The 25,286-nt window shown below is 43.8% G+C and overlaps 1 protein-coding gene across 5 annotated transcripts in view; it reads left to right on the top strand.

Annotated features, from left to right (window-relative positions):
• LOC111838752 (protein NLRC3-like) overlaps positions 1 to 24,003 on the top strand; it is a 61,441-nt gene extending 37,438 nt beyond the window's left edge. For 4 of the 5 annotated variants that reach the window (XM_072711522.1, XM_072711524.1, XM_072711523.1 and 1 more), the window contains 3 exons: positions 15,966 to 16,139; positions 16,254 to 16,300; positions 23,247 to 24,003. In XM_072711522.1, the coding sequence (XP_072567623.1) occupies positions 15,966 to 16,139; positions 16,254 to 16,300; positions 23,247 to 23,764 (739 nt within the window). In that variant the 3' untranslated portion in view covers positions 23,765 to 24,003. Of the gene's footprint in view, positions 1 to 1,257; positions 2,039 to 15,965; positions 16,140 to 16,253; positions 16,301 to 23,246 lie in introns of those variants that run through there. The other variant, XM_072711526.1, reaches the window with a different exon arrangement.
• Positions 24,004 to 25,286: the final 1,283 nt, after the last annotated feature.

Here is a 25,286-nt window from a genome sequence, read left to right as displayed (position 1 = left end):
TGGCACATCAGCGCAGACAAAGGGCTGCATGACCCGAACTACGTCTAGCTTGGTGGTTAGAGGTGTTTGACATTCATTGGCATGGGAAACGGCGGTTCTACTGCTAAACCACTACCAAAAAGACCACAAAAGCTGCGCCGGATAAAATAGAAGCGTCAGGTTTTAAATATTAACTTAATGTTTTGGCTATCGGTCCGGGTCCGTATAGGACAGCTTCTGGGTCCGGACCCGGACCGCGGTCCGCCTGTTAGTGACCTCTGTTTTATGGGTTCCACTGAAATAAAGGTAGCTGATTATGAGAATAACCTCAGTTTGTATGTTGATGCTTCCATGTCCCACTCTCGCCAGTGTGGGGAAGCAATTAAAAAGACCAACATGATGTTGGGTTACATCTCTAGGTGTGTGGAGTGTAATTCAAAGGAGGTGATGCTAAGATTATACAATTCCTTGGTCAGACCCCACCTAGAATATTGTTTTAATGTGAGAGGGGGATATAGGGCTTTCGAAGGAACAAACAGGTTCGCTTTGGTCCGTTTAGAGATCTTTATTAAAATTTACACACAATTATGATATATTTCATAAGCATTGATAGGTAATCCCATTGATTAATAAAATACATAAGCACCTGCAAGCCATCTACACTCGGACATGCCATCATCACCCGCCTTCACACACGGACCGGGGAGCCCTTTTCAGTCCTGGCAGAAGATGAACACGTGATTCCCGAAAAGTGCTGGGCGATTCACGCTCTATCCCAGGGCTGGGCTCCAGTCTTTCTGAGTTCTTCTCCTTCCTTTATACTAAATCGGAAGCGGTACGTGTGCGGGCAGGGGCGAGCTGGCCAGGCTCACCGCTCCCCTCAGGCAATAATAATAATAATAATAAATTTTATTTATAATGCACTTTTCATTAAAACAAATGTGCTCTTCGTTCTCCAATTTCTGTCCAGGTTGGGTTGCTTGCTCTTACAAAGCATTTTGAGTGAATCATGATGGACGACGTATTCAAACCTCGGGATGATTAGTCCATACATTATCAGAATCAATTCATACCTCAGTCACTTCATAGGTATGTCTGCTAGGTGGAGTTGGAGGTACTCCGCCAAACCGGGAGTAGTGGAGCCGAACAATCATAACTTTCCAAATCATTACAGTAACAGGAGGACAGTGAAATTTTTTTTTAATTCTATGCTACGTGGTCGACGTGGCAAATTACGTGGCCATTGTGAGTTCGTCATAATACAAATATTGTGTGCAGGTTTGGTCACCATACCTTAAAAAGGACATTGCTGCCTTAGAAAAGGTGCAACGTAGGACTACAAGAGTGATTCCTGGTCTTAGAGGAATGTCTTATGAGGAGAGGTTAGCTGAGCTGAATTTGTTCTGCACCACACACACACAGAAAAATCCACTTTTAGGCTAATAAAATAAGTCACCTTCTGCACCATTAATCTCATCTAATTGGGTAAGTCTGTCTTTCACTAATCTCATCTAATTGGGTAAGTCTGTCTTTCAGTTTCTAATTGTAGGTGCTGTAGTGACAATTTGGTAATTTAATCAGTCTCATGTTACACCAAATCTTACAACTACCAAAATCTATCTGAAGGCTTTGGGAGTTCTTTGGATAGATTTTATAAAGACATTTATTTGCACAAAACAACACTAAACTACAACACATAATGGACTGACTTAATGAGGCTGTGAAGCTGGTAGGAAAATGGTGAGTGTGATATATGAGTGTGTGACATAGGCGATGTGTGTGTCTGTGGCAGAGTACGCGTGTACAAGAGTGTCTGCGGCAGGGTATGTGTGTACGAGAGTGTCTACAGACTCCGCCAGGAGGATCTCTACTGTGAGGCTGGAAACTCAACTCCTGTCTGGACACGACGCTACTAAAGAGAACTCAGCATGCTGGATTATTAAAGCTAGTTCCCGATGTTGCATTGACGTCACTCCACGTTATTGTGGAGGTCATGTGATTCCGCACCCCCTAGTAGTGGTATATCCTACATTACACAGAGTGATGATATAATCCTAGTGGAGATAATAATATAGGATTGGATATTATAATTATTATTATACATTATTATGATTTATTATCAGTAATAATAATACTTATATAATGCTATAATTATATATAAAATGCTGTAATAATATTTAACATTACACAGACACATATATACATGTGCCTATATAACTGTACAAATTATTATTATAATACTATAATAATTATTAATAATAATAATAATAATATCTGGGGCGGCATGGTGGTATGATGGTTAGCACTGATGCTTTACTCCTCTGAGACCTGGGTTCGAGTCTCCACCTGGGTTACATGTGTGTGAAGTTTGCATGTTCTCCCCGTGTCATCGTGGGGTTTCCTCTGGGTACTCTAGTTTCCCCCCACAGTCCAAAAACATGCTGAGGCTAATTGGACTTACTAAATTGCCCATAGGTGTGAGTGAATGGTGTGTGAGTGTACCCTGCGATGGGCTGGCCTCCCATCCAGGGTTGTTCCCTGGCTCATGCCTGTAGCTTTGGGGATAGGCTCCGGACCCCCCGTGACCCAGAAGGATAAGCGGTTTGGAAAATGGATGGATGGATAATATCTCTATCCTATACTTTGCATAACATCATGTCCGTCCCAGGATTGGAGATCATGTAATTTCTGTGAAGCATACTGAAGCAGCACAGAGACAAAAAATGACCCCCCTCCCCCTTTTTAATGGGTTGCTTCTAGGCATGTAACAATGAATCACGAATCTTTTAAAAATCGATGTAAATGTATGACGATTTAAACCGGCTGATATGGAAAATGAATCGCTTCATCTGTACTTTACTTAACAGAAAAACTGGTGCAATATTACATTTTGTTTCACAACGTCAGTTCAACGTCAGATGTCACTGCGTATTCAACGTCACGTTTGGTTTTGACCGAACGCGAGATGGTGAGCGAATTTGAAATTGAGGACACCCCCCAAATCTGAAATTGACGGTGTGGCAGCATTTTAGTTTTCCAGTAATCACAAACGAAAATGGCGAGAAAGGCACAGACAAGACAAAAACTGCATGGAAACATTGTAAAACATACACAAATAGCACAACGAACATGCTTCAGCATGTCCACCGGCACCACAGTGAGCTCAATTCACCACCGCCAGAGCAAAGATTATTAAAAGGGCAAACCATGCTAAAAAGCTGCACATGCAAGCCTTAGTTTATTTGGTAACGCTTTATATTAAGTGCATCTTCATAATGCATTAATTATGCATTTATAGAACATTCAGTGCACCTTCATAATGCATTCATAGAACATTCATAAGCAGCATGCAAGTACACCATAACATCTTAAAATCTAATGTTTGTTATTATTATATAATGTTTATTATTAATGTACTGTATATTATAGCTGTTAAGGGATGCTAGGATGTAAAGGTATACATGCATGTTGTTTATGAATGATTTCTGAATACAGTGGTACCTCAGAACTCAAACTTAATCCGTTCAGAACTCAGGTTTGAATCCTAAAAAGTTCGAGTTCTGATCGAATTTTCCCCATAAGAAATAATGGAAAACCAATTAATATGTTTTTTTTTATACTGAACTAAACACTTCTAAGCACATTTAACAAAACAGTAATTTGTAAAGTAAGAAAATAAATGTATCCAAATCATGTGTAAAATAAAAAAAAAAAAACAGTGTCCTGCCTCGATCGTCTGCTCCTTCCGTGTGCCACGCCCCCTCGTTAACCCCCTGTGGAATCCCCATGTGATCAGCTGTTTCAGGTTGTTGTAATTAGTCCTCTGTATTTCGTCCACGTTTCAGTTTGTTTCCCCAGTCCGGCCATTGTATTGTCCGTGTGCGTTTTGCCTGCCTTACCTGTAATTACACCCCGTATTCCCCGATACCCTGATGTCTGCACCTTTGTCTCCCTTCCGTCCCCGCTCAGCACAACAATATTATTTTAATTAAATGTATTAATGGTTTGTTATTAATGATATTAAAATAATTAATAAATCTTTATTTTTAAATGTATTTTATTATATAATAATTACTGTTATTGTCATTGTCTAAATGTATTTTTACTGTCTAAATATATGTATTCAGCTAGTGTAAACATGCACGAAGCTATCACAGCGAATGCGAGGCTGAGACTGAAGCGTTACCCTTTGTTTCCGCTGAGAGTCGTGCCTCGTGACTCATTTCCCAGCGTGGACAAGTTATCTTAGGTCGGTGTTCACGGTTCGACTTCTGCGATTCAGATTGAGTTCTAGGTCTTTTTTTTTTTAACTGGTTGGTTCGACTTTTAAGAAATTTGAGTTCTAATGAGTTCGAGAACTGAGGTACCACTGTACTTAATGAATACATTATGAAGGTGTACTGAACGTTTTATGAATGCAATACAAAAGCATTATGAAGGTGCGCTTAATGTAAAGCGTTACTGTTTTTATTTGATTTATTTTTATTTATTTTGATTTGGGATTTTTTTTTTTTAGACAGAATTTTATTCAATTTCAATTGCACTGTTAAGAAGAGGACAAGTTTTGCACAGTTTAGAAAGATAAAAAAGGAATATTTTTTAATAAATTTATCTGCAGCTCATTCTGTTCAAAAATCGTGGAAAAATTGTATCGTTAACTCAGAATCGTGAATCGTATTGAATTGTGAGTTTAGTGTATCGTTACATCCCTAGTTGCTTCCTACCTCAAATAAAGGCATTTTTTTGGTCAATACTGTAAACAATATACCTTTATCTCTCCATAAAATGTCATGTTGATTAAACTATTCACAACATGGCAGAGACTGTTACATTGAGATATGGTGTTACAAAAGCACATCATCCTTTTAATTGATTGTCTTTGCACCACTTGTGACCTTCATTTTTGTTTATTTATTATTTGTCTCTGTGTGTGTGTGTGTGTGTGTATGTGTCCCTTTGTGCATTGGGGAAAGTGAAAGTGATACTTTGGGCGGCAGAGATGAAAGTGATGAGAAGGAGGAGCAAAGGGAAGATTGATTGATTATTTGGCCAGAATATCTCTGTATCCAGCCAAGGACTGGCAGGCTGGCCCACTGCACACCGTGAGCGGACCAGAGGGAGGGGCACAGCAACCTCCAGGACAGCGCCCCACCCATGACCCCCACCCCAGGCAGACCACACCCTGCATGTCATGCCAGCCCTTTTCTAGGGTGTTTTTGTGCGTGTGTCTGTATGAGTGAGAGACTATGGTTGGGAATCATTAAGAAATTATTGATGTTGGTGCCATCATCGATTCTTCTTATCGATCCGGTACTTTATTGATTCCCTTATCAATTCCTAATCACTGTAAAATAATCAAATATTAATTTATCACTGATTATAATTTTGTGGACATGGTAATTGGACCTGGTTAGCCACATATTTATTAATAAAACAGTCCTATGCAGTTTTCAGCACCAAAACCAGCTGTTTTTTTAGCTGTAGTGTGACATGAACAATAAACAATAAATTAAAAATATTTGTTATAACATTGTAGTAACAAGCACACAGGCACATTACCACAAAACCAGGCCATCTTCTTAACATTCGAACATGTTAAACTCAATAATGCTCCTAAAGTGGACGACACCCTAGTTTAATATTACACATCTGCTTTACAATGTACCGACATACAAAACTAATGAAAGCATTTCACTACCAGTACCTACCTAAAAGCTTTTTGCTCTACTGTGGTGAAAGGATGCAGACCTTTCACAACGAACTTTGTCACAGCCAAGTACGTGGCACTCATTCACCCTCTCCTCATTACATTTTGCTGCCTAGAAAGCTAGCGTCAACGGGTTTTGTTTTTCCGGGCATGATAAATATCTGTGACCCTCATGGTGCCCTGTGAGCAGGTATACAGGCCCACATAGCATGCAGATAATTATCCGTGACACCCATGGTGCGCTGTGAGCAGGTATACAGGCCCACATAGCATGCAGATAATTATCCGTGACACCCATGGTGCGCTGTGAGCAGGTATACAGGCCCACATAGCATGCAGATAATTATCCGTGACACCCATGGTGCGCTGTGAGCAGGTATACAGGCCCACATAGCATGCAGATAATTATCTGTGACACCCATGGTGCGCTGTGAGCAGGTATACAGGCCCACATAGCATACAGATAATTATCCGTGACACCCATGGTGCACTGTGAGCAGGTATACAAGCCCACAGAGCATGCAGATAATCATCTCTGACACCCATGGTGCACTGTGAGCAGGTATACAGGCCCACATAACATGCAGATAATCATCTGTGACACCCATGGTGCACTGTGAGCAGGTATACAGGCCCACATAGCATGCAGATAATCATCTGTGACACCCATGGTGCACTGTGAGCAGGTATACAGGCCCACATAACATGCAGATAATTATCTGTGACACTGTGTACAAATTTCAGTGCCGACTACTTTTTATACTGAGTGACATGTTTTCTGTGAATTACTTTGTACTGAGCTGAAGGCCGGTATTTGTTGTCATTGTGAATATGTTCTTGCAGACTTCCATCCAGAAATCAGAGCTGTGGGAACAGTTAAGGTCCTTATTGCAATTAATTTTTGGTACAAATATCAAAGTGTCTGTCGCAGATAAAAGTTTCTATATTTTAGAAGTTAGTTTCTTTTTATTTTTAAGTTGGAGAATATTTGTCGCCTATCGTAGGAGGATTAAGTGTATTATTTCTAAGGCTTATTTTGGTTTTCATGCTGGATTCAATATGTAAATATTAGAAAATTGCCTATTCTCAACACGTATTTATGGATTAAGTCTTCGAATGTCATGAAATGACTGTTATTGAAAAGGAGGCGGAGATGTGTAATCCCTTTCTGTTCCCATGATTGATAGTTAACAGTGGGATTGTGAAGTAGGAATTCCAGATTATTCCATATTGGGGTGTATTTACAGGATCTGAGAGTGCAGTTAGTGATTTTAATGACTTTCCACTGGGCTGTCAGTGTTGTGGAAATGGCAGTATTGTTAAAGCAGTTATGTTTCTTTAATGAAATATTGAGAAAGGGTAAGTCTGCACGTCTGAGATTTTTACAGTACAGCTGCTGTTGCTGCTGCTGTTACTACTGTAGTGTGAACATTTAGTTAAGTGTTGCAGTTGGTTTGCCAAGTAATAATGAAGAAAATCTGAGCTTGTAATTCACCTTGAGATTAATTTTTATATGTGGAATGTTTGATTTTTGCGTTTTTGTTTTTCCAGTAAAAATGTGACATTAATCAGTTCAGAGTTTGAAAGAATTTTTCTGAAGGCATTGGGAAATAGTAATTAATCTGGAGGAGAATTTTTATTTTGTTTGTTGAAATACATCCTATTAGTGAGAGTTGGAGATTCATCTATTGTTTTGAGTAAGGGGGTGTAGTTTAGGGTAAACAAGTCTGGCAGCCTGGGGAGATGTTGATACCCAAGTACCGGATATTTCCGGTGTGAAATGGACCATCTTGATCAGCTGAATCCCAGGCATCTTCAGACAGTGAGAATATTATGGATTTATTCCAGTTTATTGTGTAGGTTGATGGTTTTGAAAAGGTATTAATAAAATTAAAATTTCATGTAGTGAGGGTTGAGGGTTTTGTACAAACAGCAAGATATTATCTGCATAGAAAGTAATTTTGTCTTGAGTTATTGGTATGAATTCCATTTATTTCACTGTTCTGTCGTATTGCTGCCACAAGTGGTTCTATGAAGATGGCAAACAATGAAGGAGAGAGTGGGCAGGCAGGCCGTCTTCCCCGTCGGAGTGTGAATGCAGGTGATGTGATCCCATCTGTGACACTGTAGCTTTGGGTGAGGTGTACAGCATTTTAACCCAGTGGGTGAACGACTCTCCAAAGCCAAATCTATGTAATTTATTAAAGAGAAATGTCCAACTGCATGACTGTCAGATGCCTTTTCTACATCTAATGATATAATTATGGTTTTAGTATGGGTATGATGAGCAATAATTTTCTTGTAATTCAACTTTTTAGTGAATTTTCATTGACGTCTCATGTAAACAAAAAAAGAAAGAAAAAAACAGAACAGAATAGACAGCATTGGTATTATAGAATTATACCGTTATGCCCCCATTTCAAGTATCCAACCAGCACAGAAAAAGAAAACGAAAATCTAAATGTTTTACCAACCACAGCAGCACATATATACCTCATCGCAGCACATCTGCACTACCATAAGCGAAAAAGTGGTCCCATGACTTCTTAAAGTTCTCATTTTCATTATTGATTCTGTCTAACATATGTTCATAAGACACTGCCTCTGACATAAGTTTCAACCATTGCTTAAGTTCTGGGGGGGATGTACTTTTCCAAAGTCTAAGAATCACTCTGGCGGCTGTTATCACCCCCACCTTTATAATGGCCAGGTCGTATTTCGATGCCCTCGGCAGCTCTACAGTATATGGTCCCTAACAGGCACAGTCTTGGTGACTTAGGTATTGTCACACCCAACCCTTTCCCCATATATTCCAGAACTTTTTCCCAAAATGGATGTATCAGTTTACATTCCCAGAGCGCATGTACAAATGTTCCTGCGTCTGTGTTACATTTCCAACATAGCTTGCTGGCCAAAATGCCCATCCTATGGAGTTTAGAAGACGTAACATAAAACCTGTGTATTCATTTATATTGAATAAACTTACCCCTAACCTCCCGCATGTGCTTTCCCATATTTTCCAGTGTTTTTAACTGTTCCTCCTCCCTGAATTCACATTGTAAATCTCCTTGCCAGATAACCTTCAGATTGTTGCACAAATCTTTTGATAGCCCAGTGAAGAATTTATAGAACCCGTATGCCCTGTGCGCTGTACTTGGTAAGTCCAAAAAGTCCAACACTGGGTTCTTACCCTGAATGAATTTACCCTCAGTGATACAGTCTCTGATTTGTAAGTACTTCCAGAAATTCCCTTTGTGCTCCAAACCATATTTTTGCATGAGTTCAGGAAAATACATAAAGTTTCCATCTAAATACAAGTAATTTATCTTGTGAATCCCTTTTTTAAGCCAGTGATCCCAATAAGCAGTCCTTTTCCCAATCCGTATGTCCGGGTTGTGCCATAGAGAAGCATAGGATTGTCTTAAGTGTGATACTTTACATATCCTACTGTATGTACCTCTTTCCAGGTTGACTTTGAATGAGCCAATACTGGGTTTGAGGAGTCTTTGATCCATGTGAGAGAACGTCCAAAAATGTGAAGGGTGTGACCAACTCTTGTTCCATTTTGATCCAGGTTTGCACCTCTCCAATGCTCACTCAATCTGGCCATTTCAAATGCGAGGTTATACAGCCTAACATTAGGGAGGCCTAAGCCTCCTATGTCCCTGGATGACCATGTTTTTTTGGTATTAATTCTTGGTCTTTTCTTTTCCCAAAGCAAAGTCTTAATGGTATTGTCAAAATTCTAAAGCAATATTGGTGATATATCAACAGGTAGCATCACAGAAACATAATTGAATTGTGGGGCAACCACCATTTTTATCACGTTAACTTTCCGCCATTAAGTGAGTGTTGTGGTTTTTCCTTCCCTGCCAAATCAGAAGTCAGAAACCGCTGGTGTAGATCCAAATTCAGTCTTTATTGCAACAATGAAGTTACAACCAAGGCCAGACACAAAGTGTGTCCATTACTGTTTTACACCAATTTTTATACATTTTCTCATTGTGTAACAATACCTCTTAAGCATCATCATTCCCTCAACCAATCACCATCGTTGTTTTCTCCCTTAATCCACACCCCTATATGATAAGTTTTGTCAATCATCTCTTTTACTGTTTGGTGCCTCAGCTGAACATAAGGGTGACGTGACCGTCTCTACTCAGTTTTTTTTAAATGCCCAGCCATGAACTCTTTGGTGAACTCAGGCGAATCCCTTCCTTCAGTAGCAAACCTTGGCAGCTTCTGCTTGTTGCAGATTGTCTGGCCAGGTGGTTGTCCTTCTACATAGTGATAGCACTAATAAAGTACATATTCATACACTAGAGGCTAACAAAATGGCTAACAGATACAGAAACTTCTAAGCCAACATAAGGTGCTCATTCATACTTGTTTTTTTGTCACATTGTGCACAGCAGTAATTGGTCTGCATTCTGTGAAGGTTACAAAGTCACTCTCTACACAGTTTGCATCAGCTTCATAAAAGAGTCCTAATGATTACATTCTCTATGCATTATGAAATGCTAAATAATATTCCATATATTTATGAAGTGCTAAATAATATTCCATATGAGCTTTAATCTTCCCCACTTTTCCAGATTTATTTTTATCTTATGTAGAATTGGTTCTATGTTCAAGAGCATAATTTCCGCCAAGTTTGGAGTTAATCGAATCCCCAGATATTTCATGTTTGATGGAACCAATTTGAAATTCAATAAAGTAATATCACTCAAGTGACACATATTTGATACTGACATGCCTTCTGACTTATTGCAGTTTATTTTGTAGCCTGATAGATTAGAATATGAGTTAATACATTCCAGTAATACTGGTAATGAGTTTACTGGGTCTGCTACTAGGGCTAAGATAGCATCCATATACATAAATAACTTATGTTCTCTACCACCTGCATGTACACCTTTAATTCTCATCTCTGTTCTTATTGTTAAAGCTAATGGTTCTAGGGCTATCGTGAACAATAGGCGAGAGAGGGAGTATCCCTGTCTTGTTCCCCTTGACAGGCCAAAAACAATAGATATCACCCCATTTGTCAGAACAGCTACTCTTGGGTTGGAATAGAGCACTTTTACCCAGTGGCAAAAACCAGGTCCAAATGCAAATTTAGAAAGGGCTGCCATGAATAAACCCCAATGTACACAGTCAAAGGCCTTCTCAGCATCCAACGAGAGGGCCGCAACCGGTATAGGATCTGTGCTATTTGTATGTATAAGATGTATAAGTCTTTGCATATTGTCAACTGATGACCTATGTTTGATAAAACCCACTTGGTCACCATTTATGATGTCTGGTAGCACCTTCTCCAATCGCGATGCCAGTGTCTTTGTCAGCATTTTATTGATTTTTTTTGATGTTGTAAACACCCCACTTCCCATCTTAATCATTGGAATTTTGTTAGAGATATCCTGATTTTTCAGTTGCCTGGCTAATAATCTGCCACTTTTTTCCCCGCTTTCATAAAAGTTTAATTTCAGTCTAAATAAGCCATATTCCGCTTTTTTGTTATATATCTCATGTAATATTTACGATCACAGATAGTTTGGTATAGCTTATTAGTGTTATGTGTTGCAAAATCTTTTTCCAAATCACATATCTCCTTTTCTCACTTTGTCACTTTCATGGCATTCACCTTCTTAATTTGAGGATTGAGCTATAATTTTATAATTTCAATTATAATTGTACGCTTTTGATGCTTCCCAAAAAGAGGATATTTTTGGTGTGGATCCATGCGCAGTATTGATTTCAAAAAAGGATTTGAGTTCCTGTTTTCGCCGGAACCTCCGGTTTCCTCCCACAGTCCAAAGTCATGCAGGGTAGGCTGATTGGCGAGTCTAAATTGCCCCTGTAATTGTGTGAGTTTGTGTGCCCTGCGGTGTGTTGGTGCCCGCTCTGGGTTCCCGTCTGCGTCCGTTGTTCCCGGGTTAGGCTCCGGGCCCCCTGCAACCCCAGTGGGGATTAAGTGGTTATGATAATGGATGGATGGATGGATGGATTTGAATTCCTCTAATAATGTGCTGCTAAACACCTCATCTTGCAATAGCCTAGTATTCTGCCTCCACCTGCTCTTTCTCTCTTTGTCCATCTGTAAGTCTGTGTGTAGCTCCACTGCATCATGATCAATAAGAGCAATGGCTCCTATCTTACAGTCCACCACTGAATCTATTGGGGTGTTTGATATTTGGAAAAAATCAGACCTTGAGTGTGACTTGTGACAATGAGAGTAGAATTTGATTTCTCTCTCACATGGATTTACTAACCACCATACATCCACCAGACTCAGGTCCTCTGCTATCACATGTATTGCGGTCCTATCCCTAGGTATATGTTTACAACTAGACCTACTCTTATCAATCATCCCAACCATCACTTGATTAAAATCTAATGCCAAAATAACCTGACCTTCCACATCTCCCACCAGTGTATTGATCTCATGGAAAAACCAGGGTCTCCCTTATTGGGAGCACATAGATTGCATAATATCGTTCTAACTTCGTTAATTAATGCTTCAATACAAATAACTCTGCCTTCTTTGTCCTTTCTTTGCTTTAACATAACAAAGCTTTGATTCTTGTTTATTAGTATCATCACACCATTTTGTTTACTTGTAGTAGGAACTCCAGTCTACATGTGCTTTGTGGACTTGGAGAAGGCATTTGACCGTGTCCTTCGGGGAGTCCTGTGGGGGGTGCTCCAGGAGTATGGGGTGCCGGGCTTCCTTATAACGGCTGTTCCGCATGGGCGGCAATAAGTCGGACTAGTTTCCGGTGAGGGTTGGACTCCGGCAGGGCTGCCCTTTATCACCGATTCTGTTCATAGCTCTTATGGACATAATTTCTAGGCGCAGCCAGGGCATTGAGGGTGTCCGGATTAGGCTTAGGATTAGGTCTCTGCTTTTTGCAGATGATGTGGTTCTGTTGGCCTCATCAGACCGTGACCTTCAACTCTGACTGGAGCAGTTCGCAGCCGAGTGTGAAGCGGCTGGGATGAAAATCAGCACCTCCAAATCCGAGACCATGGTCCTCAGCCGGGAAAGGGTGGAGTGCTCTCTCCGGGTCGGGAAGGAGGTCCTTCCCCAAGTGGAGGAGTTTAAGTATCTTGGGGTCGTGTTCACGAGTGAGGGAAGGATGGAGCGGGAGATCGACAGGCAGATCGATGCGGCGTCAGCATCGGTCTGTCATGGTGTAGAAGGAGCTGAGCCAAAAGGCAAAGCTCTCGATTTACCAGTCGATCTATGTTCCTACCCTCACCTATGGTCATGAGCTATGGGTATTGACCGAAAGAACAAGGTCGCGAATACAAGCGGCCGAAATGGGTTTCCTATGCAGGGTGGCTGGGCTCTCCCTTAGAGATAGGGTGAGAAGCTCGATCCTTCGGGAGAGACTCAAAGTAGAGCCGCTGCTCCTCCGCATTGAGAGGAGCCAGATGCAGTGGCTCGAGCATCTGATTAGGATGCCTCCTGTACGCCTCACTGGTGAGGTGTTCCGAGCATGTCCCACTGGGAGCAGACCCCAGGGAAGACCCAGGACACGCTGGAGAGACTATGTCTCCCGGCTGGCCTGGGAACGCCTCGGGATTCCCCCTGAGGAGCTGGACGAAGTGGCCGGGGAGAGGGAAGTCTGGGTTTCCTTGCTTAGACTGCTGCCCCGTGACCCAACCCGGAAAAGCGGTAGAGGATGGATGGATGAGTAGGAACTATGAAAAACATTCCCTACCTAATCCTTTTGAAATTTCTCTGCCTCCTCATCCTGCATTATGTGTGATTCTTAGATAAATGCTATGTCTGTGTTTTTGGATTTCAGATATGCTAAGACATTCCCCCTTTTAATTTGGTTGCCACATCCATTTATGTTCCATGACACTAAATTGATGTACCTGCTAGCCACCATCCACAATCAAGTACTCTGTGGTTTCAGTTGTAAGTCAACTTTCATAGTTTTAACTAAAGAAAAGTGGGATAGTAAATTACAACAATCCTTACAACATTTATTATATCTAGTCAATGCTATCATAAAACAACAATCAAACCACAACGAATAAAACAGAAAGAACCTCCCCTCCTTCGGAGCAGCATCGAACATTCTGCTGCTCAGTAAAGTTACTCCTCCCCTTACTATCTGATTTCACCCTCGACTGTTTTACCCGGTCTGTGAGGCGCATTGCTATTGGCAACCCAGCTTCAGGCCCGACAGCACCCATCATAAAAGTTACCTTATTTTCATAGTTTCACACACACTTCAAAAGTCCATTGCGGAATCCATGGTGTTCTGTTTATCACTCTGAATGAAATCCTCTGCTTCCTTACAATCTTTGAATGATTTCTTTCCTCCCAGTTTGTTTTCACGTTTCTCCTTGGACACCTGTAACACTCTCAGGCTGTTAAGTGCAGGAAGCGAATCAAAATGGTCCTTGGTGGCTTGTCTGGTCTGGGCACCGGAGCCATAGCGCGGCGTGCACGTTCAGTCTCAAATTCCTGGCCTGTGAGGCCAAGACCCTCCGATATGATTCTTTCCACATACTGTACTACATCACTTTGTCCGTCTGCTCTTTGTTTTCTTTCAGTCCCACCAGCCTTATGTTATTTCTCCTGCTCTGGTTTTCAAGGTTTTCCACTCGTGTCCATAAAGTTGTAACTTCTTGTCGTGTTTCTGTACATCTTTCTCCATTGGAGCGTTTATGTCCTCCATATCCGTTATCCATTGTTCTCCAAGCTTTACTTGCATGTTGTCCACTGCATCTTTCAGCTCTTTTGTTGTCTCTTTAATTGTGACAACGTCCACCTCCACTACCTGCAGCGTTGCATTCATTTTCCTTATCTCCTTTGTTATCGCTCGTACTTTCAGTAGGCTCGACGCTGTCAGCCATGTTGTTTCTCGTTAAGGGCTTGCTTCACTTGCTCGTGCTTTGAAAAAAGTTTGCTTTGGCACTGCTCAACATTTCACCGCTAATTAATGCTATCGGTAGTAAAGTATTTAACTGCTATATAATGCACCGAGTTTACCCTAAAAATGAAGTCTGTGTTACCAAATAATGAGATTAATCGATGGTCTGTCAATGTGCTGATGTCCTTCTCGGCGGCCCCACGTGACTCCATGCTGAGCAATATTGACTAAATGAAATAATCTATGGATGTTGTCTGAGGCATGTCTTGTCTTGATGAAGTCTGTCTGATCAGGATGGATTATAGTAGGAATGACAGTCTCTAACCGAGTGGCGAGAAGTTTTGTAATGATTTTCAAGTCTGTATTCATTAGTGAGAGTGGCCTTTATCAGGTTTCAATAACACTGTAATGGCCGGCAACTGGAGGGTTGTGTTGGGTCTTTATCAGGTTTCAATAACTCTGTAATGGCCGGCAGCTGGAGGGCTGTGTTGGGTCTTTATCAGGTTTCAATAACACTGTAATGGCCGGCAACTGGTGGGCTGTGTTGAGTCTTTATCAGGTTTCAATAACACTGTAATGGCCGGCAACTGGAGGGTTTTGTTGGGTCCTTATCAGGTTTCAATAACACTGTAATGCCCGGCAACTGGAGGGCTGTGTTGGGTCTTTATCAGGTTTCAATAACACTGTAATGGCTGGCAACTGGTGGGCTGTGTTGGGTCTTTATCAGGTTTCAATAACACTGTAATGGCCGGCAACTGGTGGGCTGTGTTGGGTCTTTATCAGGTTTCAATAACACTGTAATGGCCGGCAACTGGTGGGCTGTGTTGGGTCTTTATCAGGTTTCAATAACACTGTAATGGCCGGCAACTGGTGGGCTGTGTTGGGTCTTTATCAGGTTTCAATAACACTGTAATGGCCGGTAACTGGAAGGTTGTGTTGGGACTTTATCAGGTTTCAATAACACTGTAATGGTTGCTGTGCTCATATGTGATGATATTTTTGATGTATGTTTAATTTCTCTGTCTATTGAAGAGTGGAGATAATACATCCCAAAAATGTTAATAGATTTCTGCAGGGAAACCATCCGGTCTGGGTGATTTGTTGTTAGGCATTTGGTTGAGGACCTTATGGAGTCCTTCTGATGTTAATGGTGCATCAAGGGCATCTACTATTTAATTGGTTAATATGAATAAGTCTAGATTATTTAAAAATGATTCTATATCAACTGCATCTGGTTCTTGTTCTGAGGAGTGTAGGTCCTTATAAAATGTTGTTAATTTCGCGTGATTATTGAAATATTTATTAGAGCAGTCACTTTTACTTAAAAGTAATGCTTGTAATGGCGAGGTGATCTTTTTTATTGGGGAGTCTATGTCTCTCTGCAGGCTGTCAGGCTGTAGAGTCACAGAAGAAGGCTGTTCTTCCCTGGCTTCAGCTCTGAGGTCAAACCCTTCATACCTGAGAGAGCTGGATCTGAACTACAATCACCCAGGAGACTCAGGAGTGAAGCTGCTCTCTGCTGTACTGGAGGATTCCAGCTGTAAACTGGAGAAGCTGAAGTGAGTACAGAGTGTGAGTCTGACACGCTACAGATACTTATGCATGTATGTGAAGAAGAGGCACCAATAAATAAATGGATACAGCAGCACTATGTCATTTTGCTTCTCCTATAGTGTGGCTCATGGTGGAGAGTGCAGGACCAGACCAGGCTTACAGAAATGTAAGTGTGTTTGCATGTTTTTATTAACAATACCATTAATACTATGTTATGGTTGTATTCACACAATTGTTGTGATGAGTGTGGCTTTTTGCATTGTGTGTAGATGGATTTCCATGTTTGTGCTTAGGTGAATTTCTGTGTGTCATTTTAGACAACATCCAAATGAGAAAAACAAAATATCAAAATCATCAGCAAAAACACTATCAATTAATTTAATAATTAAAAAAAAAAAAATTTACAAATAAATTTATAGCTGCTCATATCGTCTTTGTGTTTTTGTGGGAGTGTAAGACGGTTAAAATATATTCTGATATAGTTGTACATCTTTAGTTTCACAAAAAAAGAATCCTTTGCATTTGTTCTTTTTGCGCATGCCGTGACTGTATGTGTTTTCTGTGTGAGATTCGTTAGTATTGTCCTAAGACGGCACCCGTAGGCAGTGATACCTCCAGTGTGAGATGTGAATTAGCATTTTTACAGGGTGTTTCTGGAACAGTCATTAATATTCATAAGAGAATATTTCTGATTGGCCACTGAATGCCTTAGACCAGGGGTGCCCAAATCCAGTCCTGGAGGGCCAGAGCCCTGCACATTTTTGGGTTTCCCCTCATTTAACACACCTGATTTAACTCCTTGTGCTAATTACCACACAGCTCTTGAGCTGAATCATTTATGGTTGAACAGGGAAAGAACTAAGCTACACTGGGCTCCGGCCCCCCAGTACTGGATTTGGACACCCCTGCCTTAGGCAGAAAAAACAGGCAGCGCATGTCGATGTTCACTGGCTAATCAGGTAGTACCCCTCTCATAAATATTAATGAGCCAGCCAGTCATGTAGGGCTAAGCTTATGAATATTAATAAGATTTCCCGAACCACGGTGCTGAAAGAAATTTGCACCCAGGACACACTGGATGTGCGGTGGAAAATATCGAATTTCATTTCGGCGCCCATATTAACAGATTAGAGCGGCCATGTGTCTGTGCGAGATGTGGGGCTCACGCCTTGCGGCAGCGGAGCCACATCTAAAGTCACGTGCGCGGTAAGCAGTTCTCTATGGAAGCGTATTTCATTCATCTGAAAAAAAAAATCAATTCTGTTTTTCCATCCATCCATCCATCATCATCCACTTTTCCGGGTCGGGTCACGGGGGCAGCAGTCTAAGCAAGGAAACCCAGACTTCCCTCTCCCCGGCCACTTCTTCCAGCTCCTCAGGGGGAATCCCGAGGCGTTCCCAGGCCAGCCGAGAGACATAGTCCCTCCAGCGTGTCCTGGGTCTTCCCCGGGGCCCCCTCCCAGTGGAACATGCCCAGAACACCTCACCAGGGAGACATCCAGGAGGCATCCTAAGCAGATGCCCGAGCCACCTCATCTGGCTCCTCTCAATGTGGAGGAGCAGCGGCTCTACTCAGAATCTCTCCCGAATGACCGAGCTCCTCACCGAGCCCAGCCACCCTCCGGAGAAAACTAATTTCGGCGCTTGTACTTGCGATCTCGTTCTTTCGGTCACTATCCATAGCTCATGACCATAGGTGAGGGTAGGAACGTATATCGACTGGTAAATCGAGAGCTTTGCCTTTTGGCTCAGCTCCTTCTACACCATGACAGACCGATGCTGACGCCGCATCGATCTGCCTGTCGATCTCCCGCTCCATCCTTCCCTCACTCATGAACAAGACCCCGAGATACTTAAACTCCTCCACTTGGGGAAGGACCTCCTTTCCGACCCGGAGAGAGCACTTCACCCTTTTCTGGCTGAGGACCATGGTCTCGGATTTGGAGGTGCTGATTTTCATCCCAGCCGCTTCACACTCGGCTGCGAACTGCTCCAGTGAGAGCGGAAGGTCACGGTCTGATGAGGCCAATCAGAACCACATCATCTGCAAGAAGCAGAGACCTAATCCTGAGGTCACCAAACCGGACACCCTCAACGCCCTGGCTGCGCCTAGAAATTCTGTCCATAAAAGCTATGAACAGAATCGGTGACAAAGGGCAGCCCTGACCGGAAATGAGTCCAACTTATTGCCGACAATACAGACCAAGCTCTGACACCGGTCATACGGGGACCGAACAGCCTTTATAAGGAAGCCCGGCACCCCATACTCCGTGAGCACCCCCCACAGGACTTGGTGGAATGCCTTCTCCAAGTCCACAAAACACATGTAGACTGGTTGGGCAAACTCCCATGCACCCTCCAGGACCCTGCCAAGAGTATAGAGCTGGTTCACTGTTCCACGGCCAGGGTGAAAACCACACTGCTCCTCCTGAATCCGAGGTTTGACAAAACGATGGACCAGCCTCTCCAGGACCCCCGAATAGACCTTACCAGGGAGGCTGAGGAGTGAGATCCCCCTATAGTTGGAGCTATGGCTGCACGATTTGGGAGAAAATATCGAATCGCGATTTTTCTGACAGAAATTGCGATTACGATTTGATTTGCGATTACATTTTTTTATGTCAAGCTTCAGTTCAATATTCAGTGTGTAGTCATTTTAAAACATATGACCCAGCATGAGATACCATCAGTATTAACTGGTCTATATTCTAATGCAAGGATGAGAATTTATAGATGTCGTGTCAAGTTATATAAAGTAATAATGAAAACATCCATCAATCCATCCATTATTTCCCGCTTATCTGAGGTCGGGTCGCGGGGGCAGCAGTCTCAGCAGGGAAACCCAGACTTCCCTCTCCCTGGCCACTTCATCCAGCTCCTCTGAGGGAATCCCGAGGCGTTCCCAGGCCAGCCAAGAGACATAGTCCCTCCAGCGTGTCCAGGGTCTTCCCCGGGGCCTCCTCCCAGTGGGACATGCCTGGAACACCTCACCAGGGAGGCGTCCAGGAGGCATCCTAATCAGATGCCCGAGCCACCTCATCTGACTCCTCTCAATGCGGAGGAGCAGCGGCTCTACTCTGAGTCCCTCCCGAATGACCGAGCTCCTTACCCTATCTCTAAGGGAGAGCCCAGCCACCCTGCGGAGGAAACTCATTTCGGCCGCTTGCACTCGCGATCTCGTTCTTTCGGTCACGACCCACAGCTCGTGACCATAGGTGAGGGTAGGAACGTAGATTGACTGGTAAATCGAGAGCTTCGCCTTTTGGCTCAGCTCCTTCTTTACCATGACAGACCGATGCAACGCCCGCATCACTGCGGATGCTGCACCGATCCGCCTGTTGATCTCCCACTCCCTCGTCCCCCCACTCATGAACAAGACCCCGAGAAACTTAAACTGCTCCACTTGGGGAAGGACCCCATCCCCGACCCGGAGAGAGCATTATACCCTTTTCCGGCTGTGGACCATTGTCTCTGTTTGGAGGTGCTGATTCTCATCCCAGCCGCTAAACACTCAGCTGCGAACTGTCCCTGCGAGAGCTGAGGTTCACGGTCCGATGAGGCCAACAGGACCACATCATCTGCAAAAAGCGGAGACCTAATCCTTAGGTCACCAAACCGGACACCCTCAACGCCCTGGCTGCGCCAAGAAATTCTGTCCATAAAAGTTATGAACAGAATCGGTGACAAAGGGCAGCCCTGACGGAGTCCAACCCTCACCGGAAACAAGTCCGACTCCCATGCGGACCAGACTCTGGCACCGGTCATACAGGGACCGAACAGCCCTTAAGAGGAAGCCCGGCACCCAATACTCCTGGAGCACCCCCCACAGGACTCCCCGAGGGACACGGTCGAATGCCTTCTCCAAGTCCACAATACACATGTAGACTGGTTGGGCAAACTCCCATGAACCCTGCGGAGAGTATAGAGCTGGTCCACTGTTCCACGCCGAGGCAAAAACCACACTGCTCCTTCTGAATCCGAGATTCGACAATCCGGCAGACCCTCCTCTCCAGAACCCCCGAATAGACCTTACCAGGGAGACTGAGGAGTATGATCCCCCTATAGTTGGAGCACACCCTCTGGTCCCCCTTCTTAAAGAGGGGGACCACCACCCCGGTCTGCCAGTCCAGAGGCACTGCCCCCGATGTCCACGCGATGCTGCAGATGCGTGTCAACCAGGACAGCCCCACAGCATCCAGAACCTAAAGGAACTCCGGGCGGATCTCATCCACCCCCGGGGCTTGGCCACCGAGGAGCTTTTTAACCACCTCAGTGACCTCCGCCCCCAAGATAGGGGAGTCCACACCCAAGTCCCCATACTTTGCTTCCACATTGGATGGCATATCGGTAGGATTGAGGTCTTCGAAGTACTCCTTCCACTGACCCAAAACGTCCCGGGTTGAGGTCAGCAGCACTCCATCCCCACCATAAACAATGTTGATGTAGCACCGCTTTCCCGCCCGGAGCCGCCAGATGGTGGACCAGAATCGCCTCGAAACCGTCCGGAAGTCTTTTTCCATGGCCTCACCAAACTCCTCCCAAACCAGAGTTTTTGCCTCAGCGACCGCCGAAGCTGCATCCCACTTGGCCTGCCAGTACCTGTCAGCTGCCTCTGGAGTCCCACAGGCTAAAAAGGCCTGATAGGACTCCTTCTTCAGCTTGACGGTATCCCATTCGGACTCAATGTCCCCCGCCTCCCCCAGGACATGGGAAAAGCTCTGCCGGAGGTAGGAGTTCAAGCTCCTCCTGACAGGAGATTCCGCCAGATGTTCCCAGCAGACCCTCACTATACGTTTGGGCCTGCCAGGCCTGGCCGGCTTCTTCCCCCACCAGTAGAGCCAACCCACCACCAGGTAGTGATCAGTTGACAGTTCCGCCCCTCTCTTCACCCGAGTGTCCAAGACATGCGGCCGCAAATCCGATGACACGACTACAAAGTCGATCATTGAACTGTGTCCTAGGTTGTCCTGGTGCCAGGTGCACATATGGACACCCTTATGCCTGAACATGGTGTTCATTATGGACAATCCGTGACGAGCACAGAAGTCCTATAACAAAACACCACTTGGGTTCAGATCGGGGGGGCCATTCCTCCCAATAACGCCATTCCAGGTCTCACTGTCATTGCACACATGAACATTGAAGTCCCCTAGTACAACAAGAGAGTCCCCAGGAGGAGTGCTCTCTAACACCCCTTCCTAGGACTCCAGAAAGGGTGGGTATTCTGAACTGCTGCTTGGCGCATAATCACAAACAACAGTCAGGACCCGTTCCCCCACCCGAAGGTGAAAGGAGGCTACCCTCTCGTCCACTGTGGCAAACCTCAATGTACAGGCACCCAGCCAGGGGGCAATAAGGGGTCCAACCCCCTTCAAGGAGACTGGTTCCAGAGCCCAAGCCGTGTGTCAAGGTGAGCCCGACTACATCTAGTTGGAACCTCACAACCTCGCGCACCAGCTCAGGCTTCTTCCCCACCAGAGAAGTGACATTCCATGTCCCTAGAGCTAGCTTCTGCAGCCGAGGATCGGACCACCAAGGTCTCCTCCTTTAGCCACTGCCCAACTCACATCACACCCAACCCCTTTGGCCCGTCCTACAGGTGGTGAGCCCATTGAAGGGGGGGCCCACGTGCCTTCTTCAGGTTGTGCAAAACCAGGCCCCATCGGTACGGGCCTGGCCACCAGGTGCTTGCCATCGAGCCCCATCCCCAGGCCTGGCTCCGGGGTGGGCGGTGACCCGCATCCGGGCAAGGGAAATCGTGGATCCAATGTTCCAGTGAACCGCACTTCATCTGGTTCCTCACCCAGGACATGTTTGCCTTGGGTGACCCTACCAGGGGCTTAAAGCCCCTGGCAACTTCGCTCCTTGGATAATCCCATTTCTGTGAGCAATATTTTTCTGTTTTTCTGAACTAATGAGATAGCCTTTCTGTTTTTCATGATGCACGATCTGTGTAGTTTAATCCGCTCTTGTTGATGGTTTGTAGACGGTATTATCATTAGTTTGCCGACTTAGCGCAGCACCTATTCCGCCCCGCTTGACACCGCAGTGTTTCTCCCGGATCAGTAGATACAGTATGATACTCTTCACGGAAATGCATTCAGAGCAGCTTTGCTGTCACTAAAGACCATGTCAGACAATCGCTGCAAATACTGGATCCTCATGGAGCGTAACTCCGGCGCCGGATTTTCCTTCAAAGGTGTTTGTATCGGGATCCAGGTCCAAGCTTTCATTACATATCACTTTAAATGTTTAATAATATAACTTAATTATTCTGTTATTGATGGGCATTTTCAAAGTTAAACTCCCTGTAGAAAGACGGAGAGCAGCAAGGCGCCGCATGCGCCGGATTTAGTGGTTAGAAGGAAAGACATTGACTTTTAGTATTGATCTCTGGTGCCGTTTTGTGGTAAATATGCTTGTGATTAATATGTCTGTTGAATGCCGCTGCTTTGTAATTTTATTTACCCGTTGTAGCGTCCAAATCCAAAAATGGAGCCTAAGGTTGACACTTTGCTCTCTCTCATTTAAAAACGTAAGACAAAAGAAAAGAAGCGGCGACAAAAGAAATACGCAAATCCCTTAGTTTAACTTAAAACTGTTTACTAAATCAAATAACACTACAATACACAAAGTTTTCCGTATACCAAAAGGCAGAATTCCTTCCAAATCAAGAGAGATAGAGGTCAAAAAACCATGCGGCTCCGTCCTTCCCTAACTTCTTAATGATTTCTACTCTCACGTGACGCTCTTAAAGGTACAAAACTTAACTGAACAAACTGATATTATTGAAAATAATAATCACAAAATAATCTCCATCAGTAACATAAAAACCATTATATTTTCAATCCATAAACACAAATTAATATCCAACTCAAATTATCAGAAATATAGTTTTAGGCTCCTACACCCATGATTAAGCTGTTAGTTTAGCTTGCGCAGCATTTTGGCGGCTCTTCCCGCCGGCGTCGCGCGCCGTCCGACATTTCCTGAGCTATTTCATAAACTTCAGTTCCCGCTTCGTTCTGGGAAGCTGTGCTGTTTTTATATTGTATAGAAACATAAAGTACAGGCTGCCTGATGGTATTAATAATTCTTCCTCCTGCCTACAGACTCCTGCCAGCTGACGCTGGACCCCAACACAGCAAACAAACGCCTGTCTCTGTCAGGGGAGAACAGGAAGGTGACAGAGGGGGCAGAGCAGCCATATCCTGATCATCCAGAGAGATTTGACTGGTGTCCCCAAGTTCTGTGCAGAGAGAGTCTGACTGGCCGCTGTTACTGGGAGGCTGAGTGGGATGGAGATGGAGCTGATATGGGAGTGACTTATAAAGGAATCTGGAGGAAAGGAGAGTGGGACTGTGTGCTTGGATACACTGACAAGTCATGGAGTCTGTGCTGTAATCCGGACAGTTATTCTGTCTGTCACAATGAGAAATGGACGCTCATACCCATAGAGCCCTCAGGCTCCCGCAGAATAGGAATGTATCTGGACTGGGGGGCTGGTGCTCTGTCCTTCTACAGAGTCTCCTCTGATGGACTGACCCTCCTGCACAGATTCACCTCCTCATTCACTGAGCCCCTCTATCCAGGGTTTCGGGTTTATGGAGACTCCTCAGTGTCACTGTGATGTGTTGCTGGTTCTCCTGGCAAAAAGGTAAAATCTCTGCTTTTTAACCTTTATAATCCTTTTTACTCTGAAATGTATGTTTGACAATAAGTTTTTCTCTCTGACTAAAATGTAACTAAATGTAATCCTGATGAGTGGGGGGGCTTTCCCCCTCCCCCGTATATGTACATGTTATATATTTATGCCTATTCACTGTATTTCCTCCCTGTACAATGACAATAAAGGCTTTCTATTCTGTCCTATTAATGTCCTGCTTCAGCGTCACCCAAAGCATAACTGAGTAACATAATGAAACCACAGTCTGGTGACCCAGCATATTTACACCCATCAGCCGTGACATTAATGCCACTGACAGGTGAAGTGAATGACACTGATTATCTCCCTATGTGTAAAACGCTGACAGATTTAAACCAGTCAGATTTCATTTAATCGTTTTTTGAATATCTGATACTGACAGACTTGATATGAAATGAAGCTGCTCTGATAGAGGTGTGTCCTGATGACAGTGTCCTCGGGTTCAAGAATGAAATGGAAAATGAGAGTCCAGAGTCTGTATTCAAGCTGTTTTAGGTGTGTGACACATTATCTAAGGAAAACCAAAGAGAGACATTCATGTACTTTTTTTTCTTTTTGTTGGCTTGAGGGGCCATAAAAGACTTTTAATTGTGTTACGCATTTTATGATATTTGCCATTTTCAGCATATTGTCAGTTTCTTTGGATGCTGGGTTTCTGTTTTACCCCACTGGGTCTAGTCTGCCCCCCCCCCCGCCCATTGTAAAAGGTCTGGCTACGCCCCCATCAGACAGAAGGACGCACCTACATATGGGGTTTAATTACAGGTAAGGCAGGAAAAACACAGACGGACAATACAATGACCGGACTGGGGAAACAAAATGAAACGCAGACGAAATTCAGAAGACTAAAGACAACAACCAGAAACAGCTGATCACACGGGGATTCCACACGAAGTTAACCAGGGGGTGTGGCACACAGAAGGAGCGGACGATCGGGGCAGGACACATTGTTTGGATACATTTATTTTCTTACTTTACAAATTACTGTTTTGATAAATGTTAAAATGCTAAAAAAACATTTTTATAGGTGTAATTTTTTTATTAATTGGTTTTCCATTATTTATTATGGGAGAAATTTGATCACAACTCGAACTTTTTAGGATTCGATCCGGAGTTCTGAACGGATTAAATTCGAGTTCTGAGGTACCACTGTATTTCAGAGGTTCACAGGGCTGCCACCTTTTCTCAGCTGGCTGGGGTGACATTTTCAATTTGAGACAAATCTGTACACACATTTACATGTATGTAACAGTTTTATTACCTTGTGAATAGTTTGTAGGGTTTGGAAGCTACTCCAACGCTTTTGATGTAGCTAATTATAAGTTTATAATAGAATGATATAGATTTCCTACGTCAGCTTGACAGTCAGGAAGTGTGAGAGTCACGCCAGATGCGTGAGAGTCGGTAACCCTGGGTTCAAAGCCGAGTAAATGGGCCTTAAACTGGT

The sequence above is a fragment of the Paramormyrops kingsleyae genome, chromosome 4 (genome assembly GCF_048594095.1).
Source record: "Paramormyrops kingsleyae isolate MSU_618 chromosome 4, PKINGS_0.4, whole genome shotgun sequence".
NCBI lineage: Eukaryota > Metazoa > Chordata > Actinopteri > Osteoglossiformes > Mormyridae > Paramormyrops > Paramormyrops kingsleyae.
The sequence above is the reverse complement of the archived record's forward strand: the minus strand, read 5'-3'. Positions and strand labels throughout refer to the sequence as shown.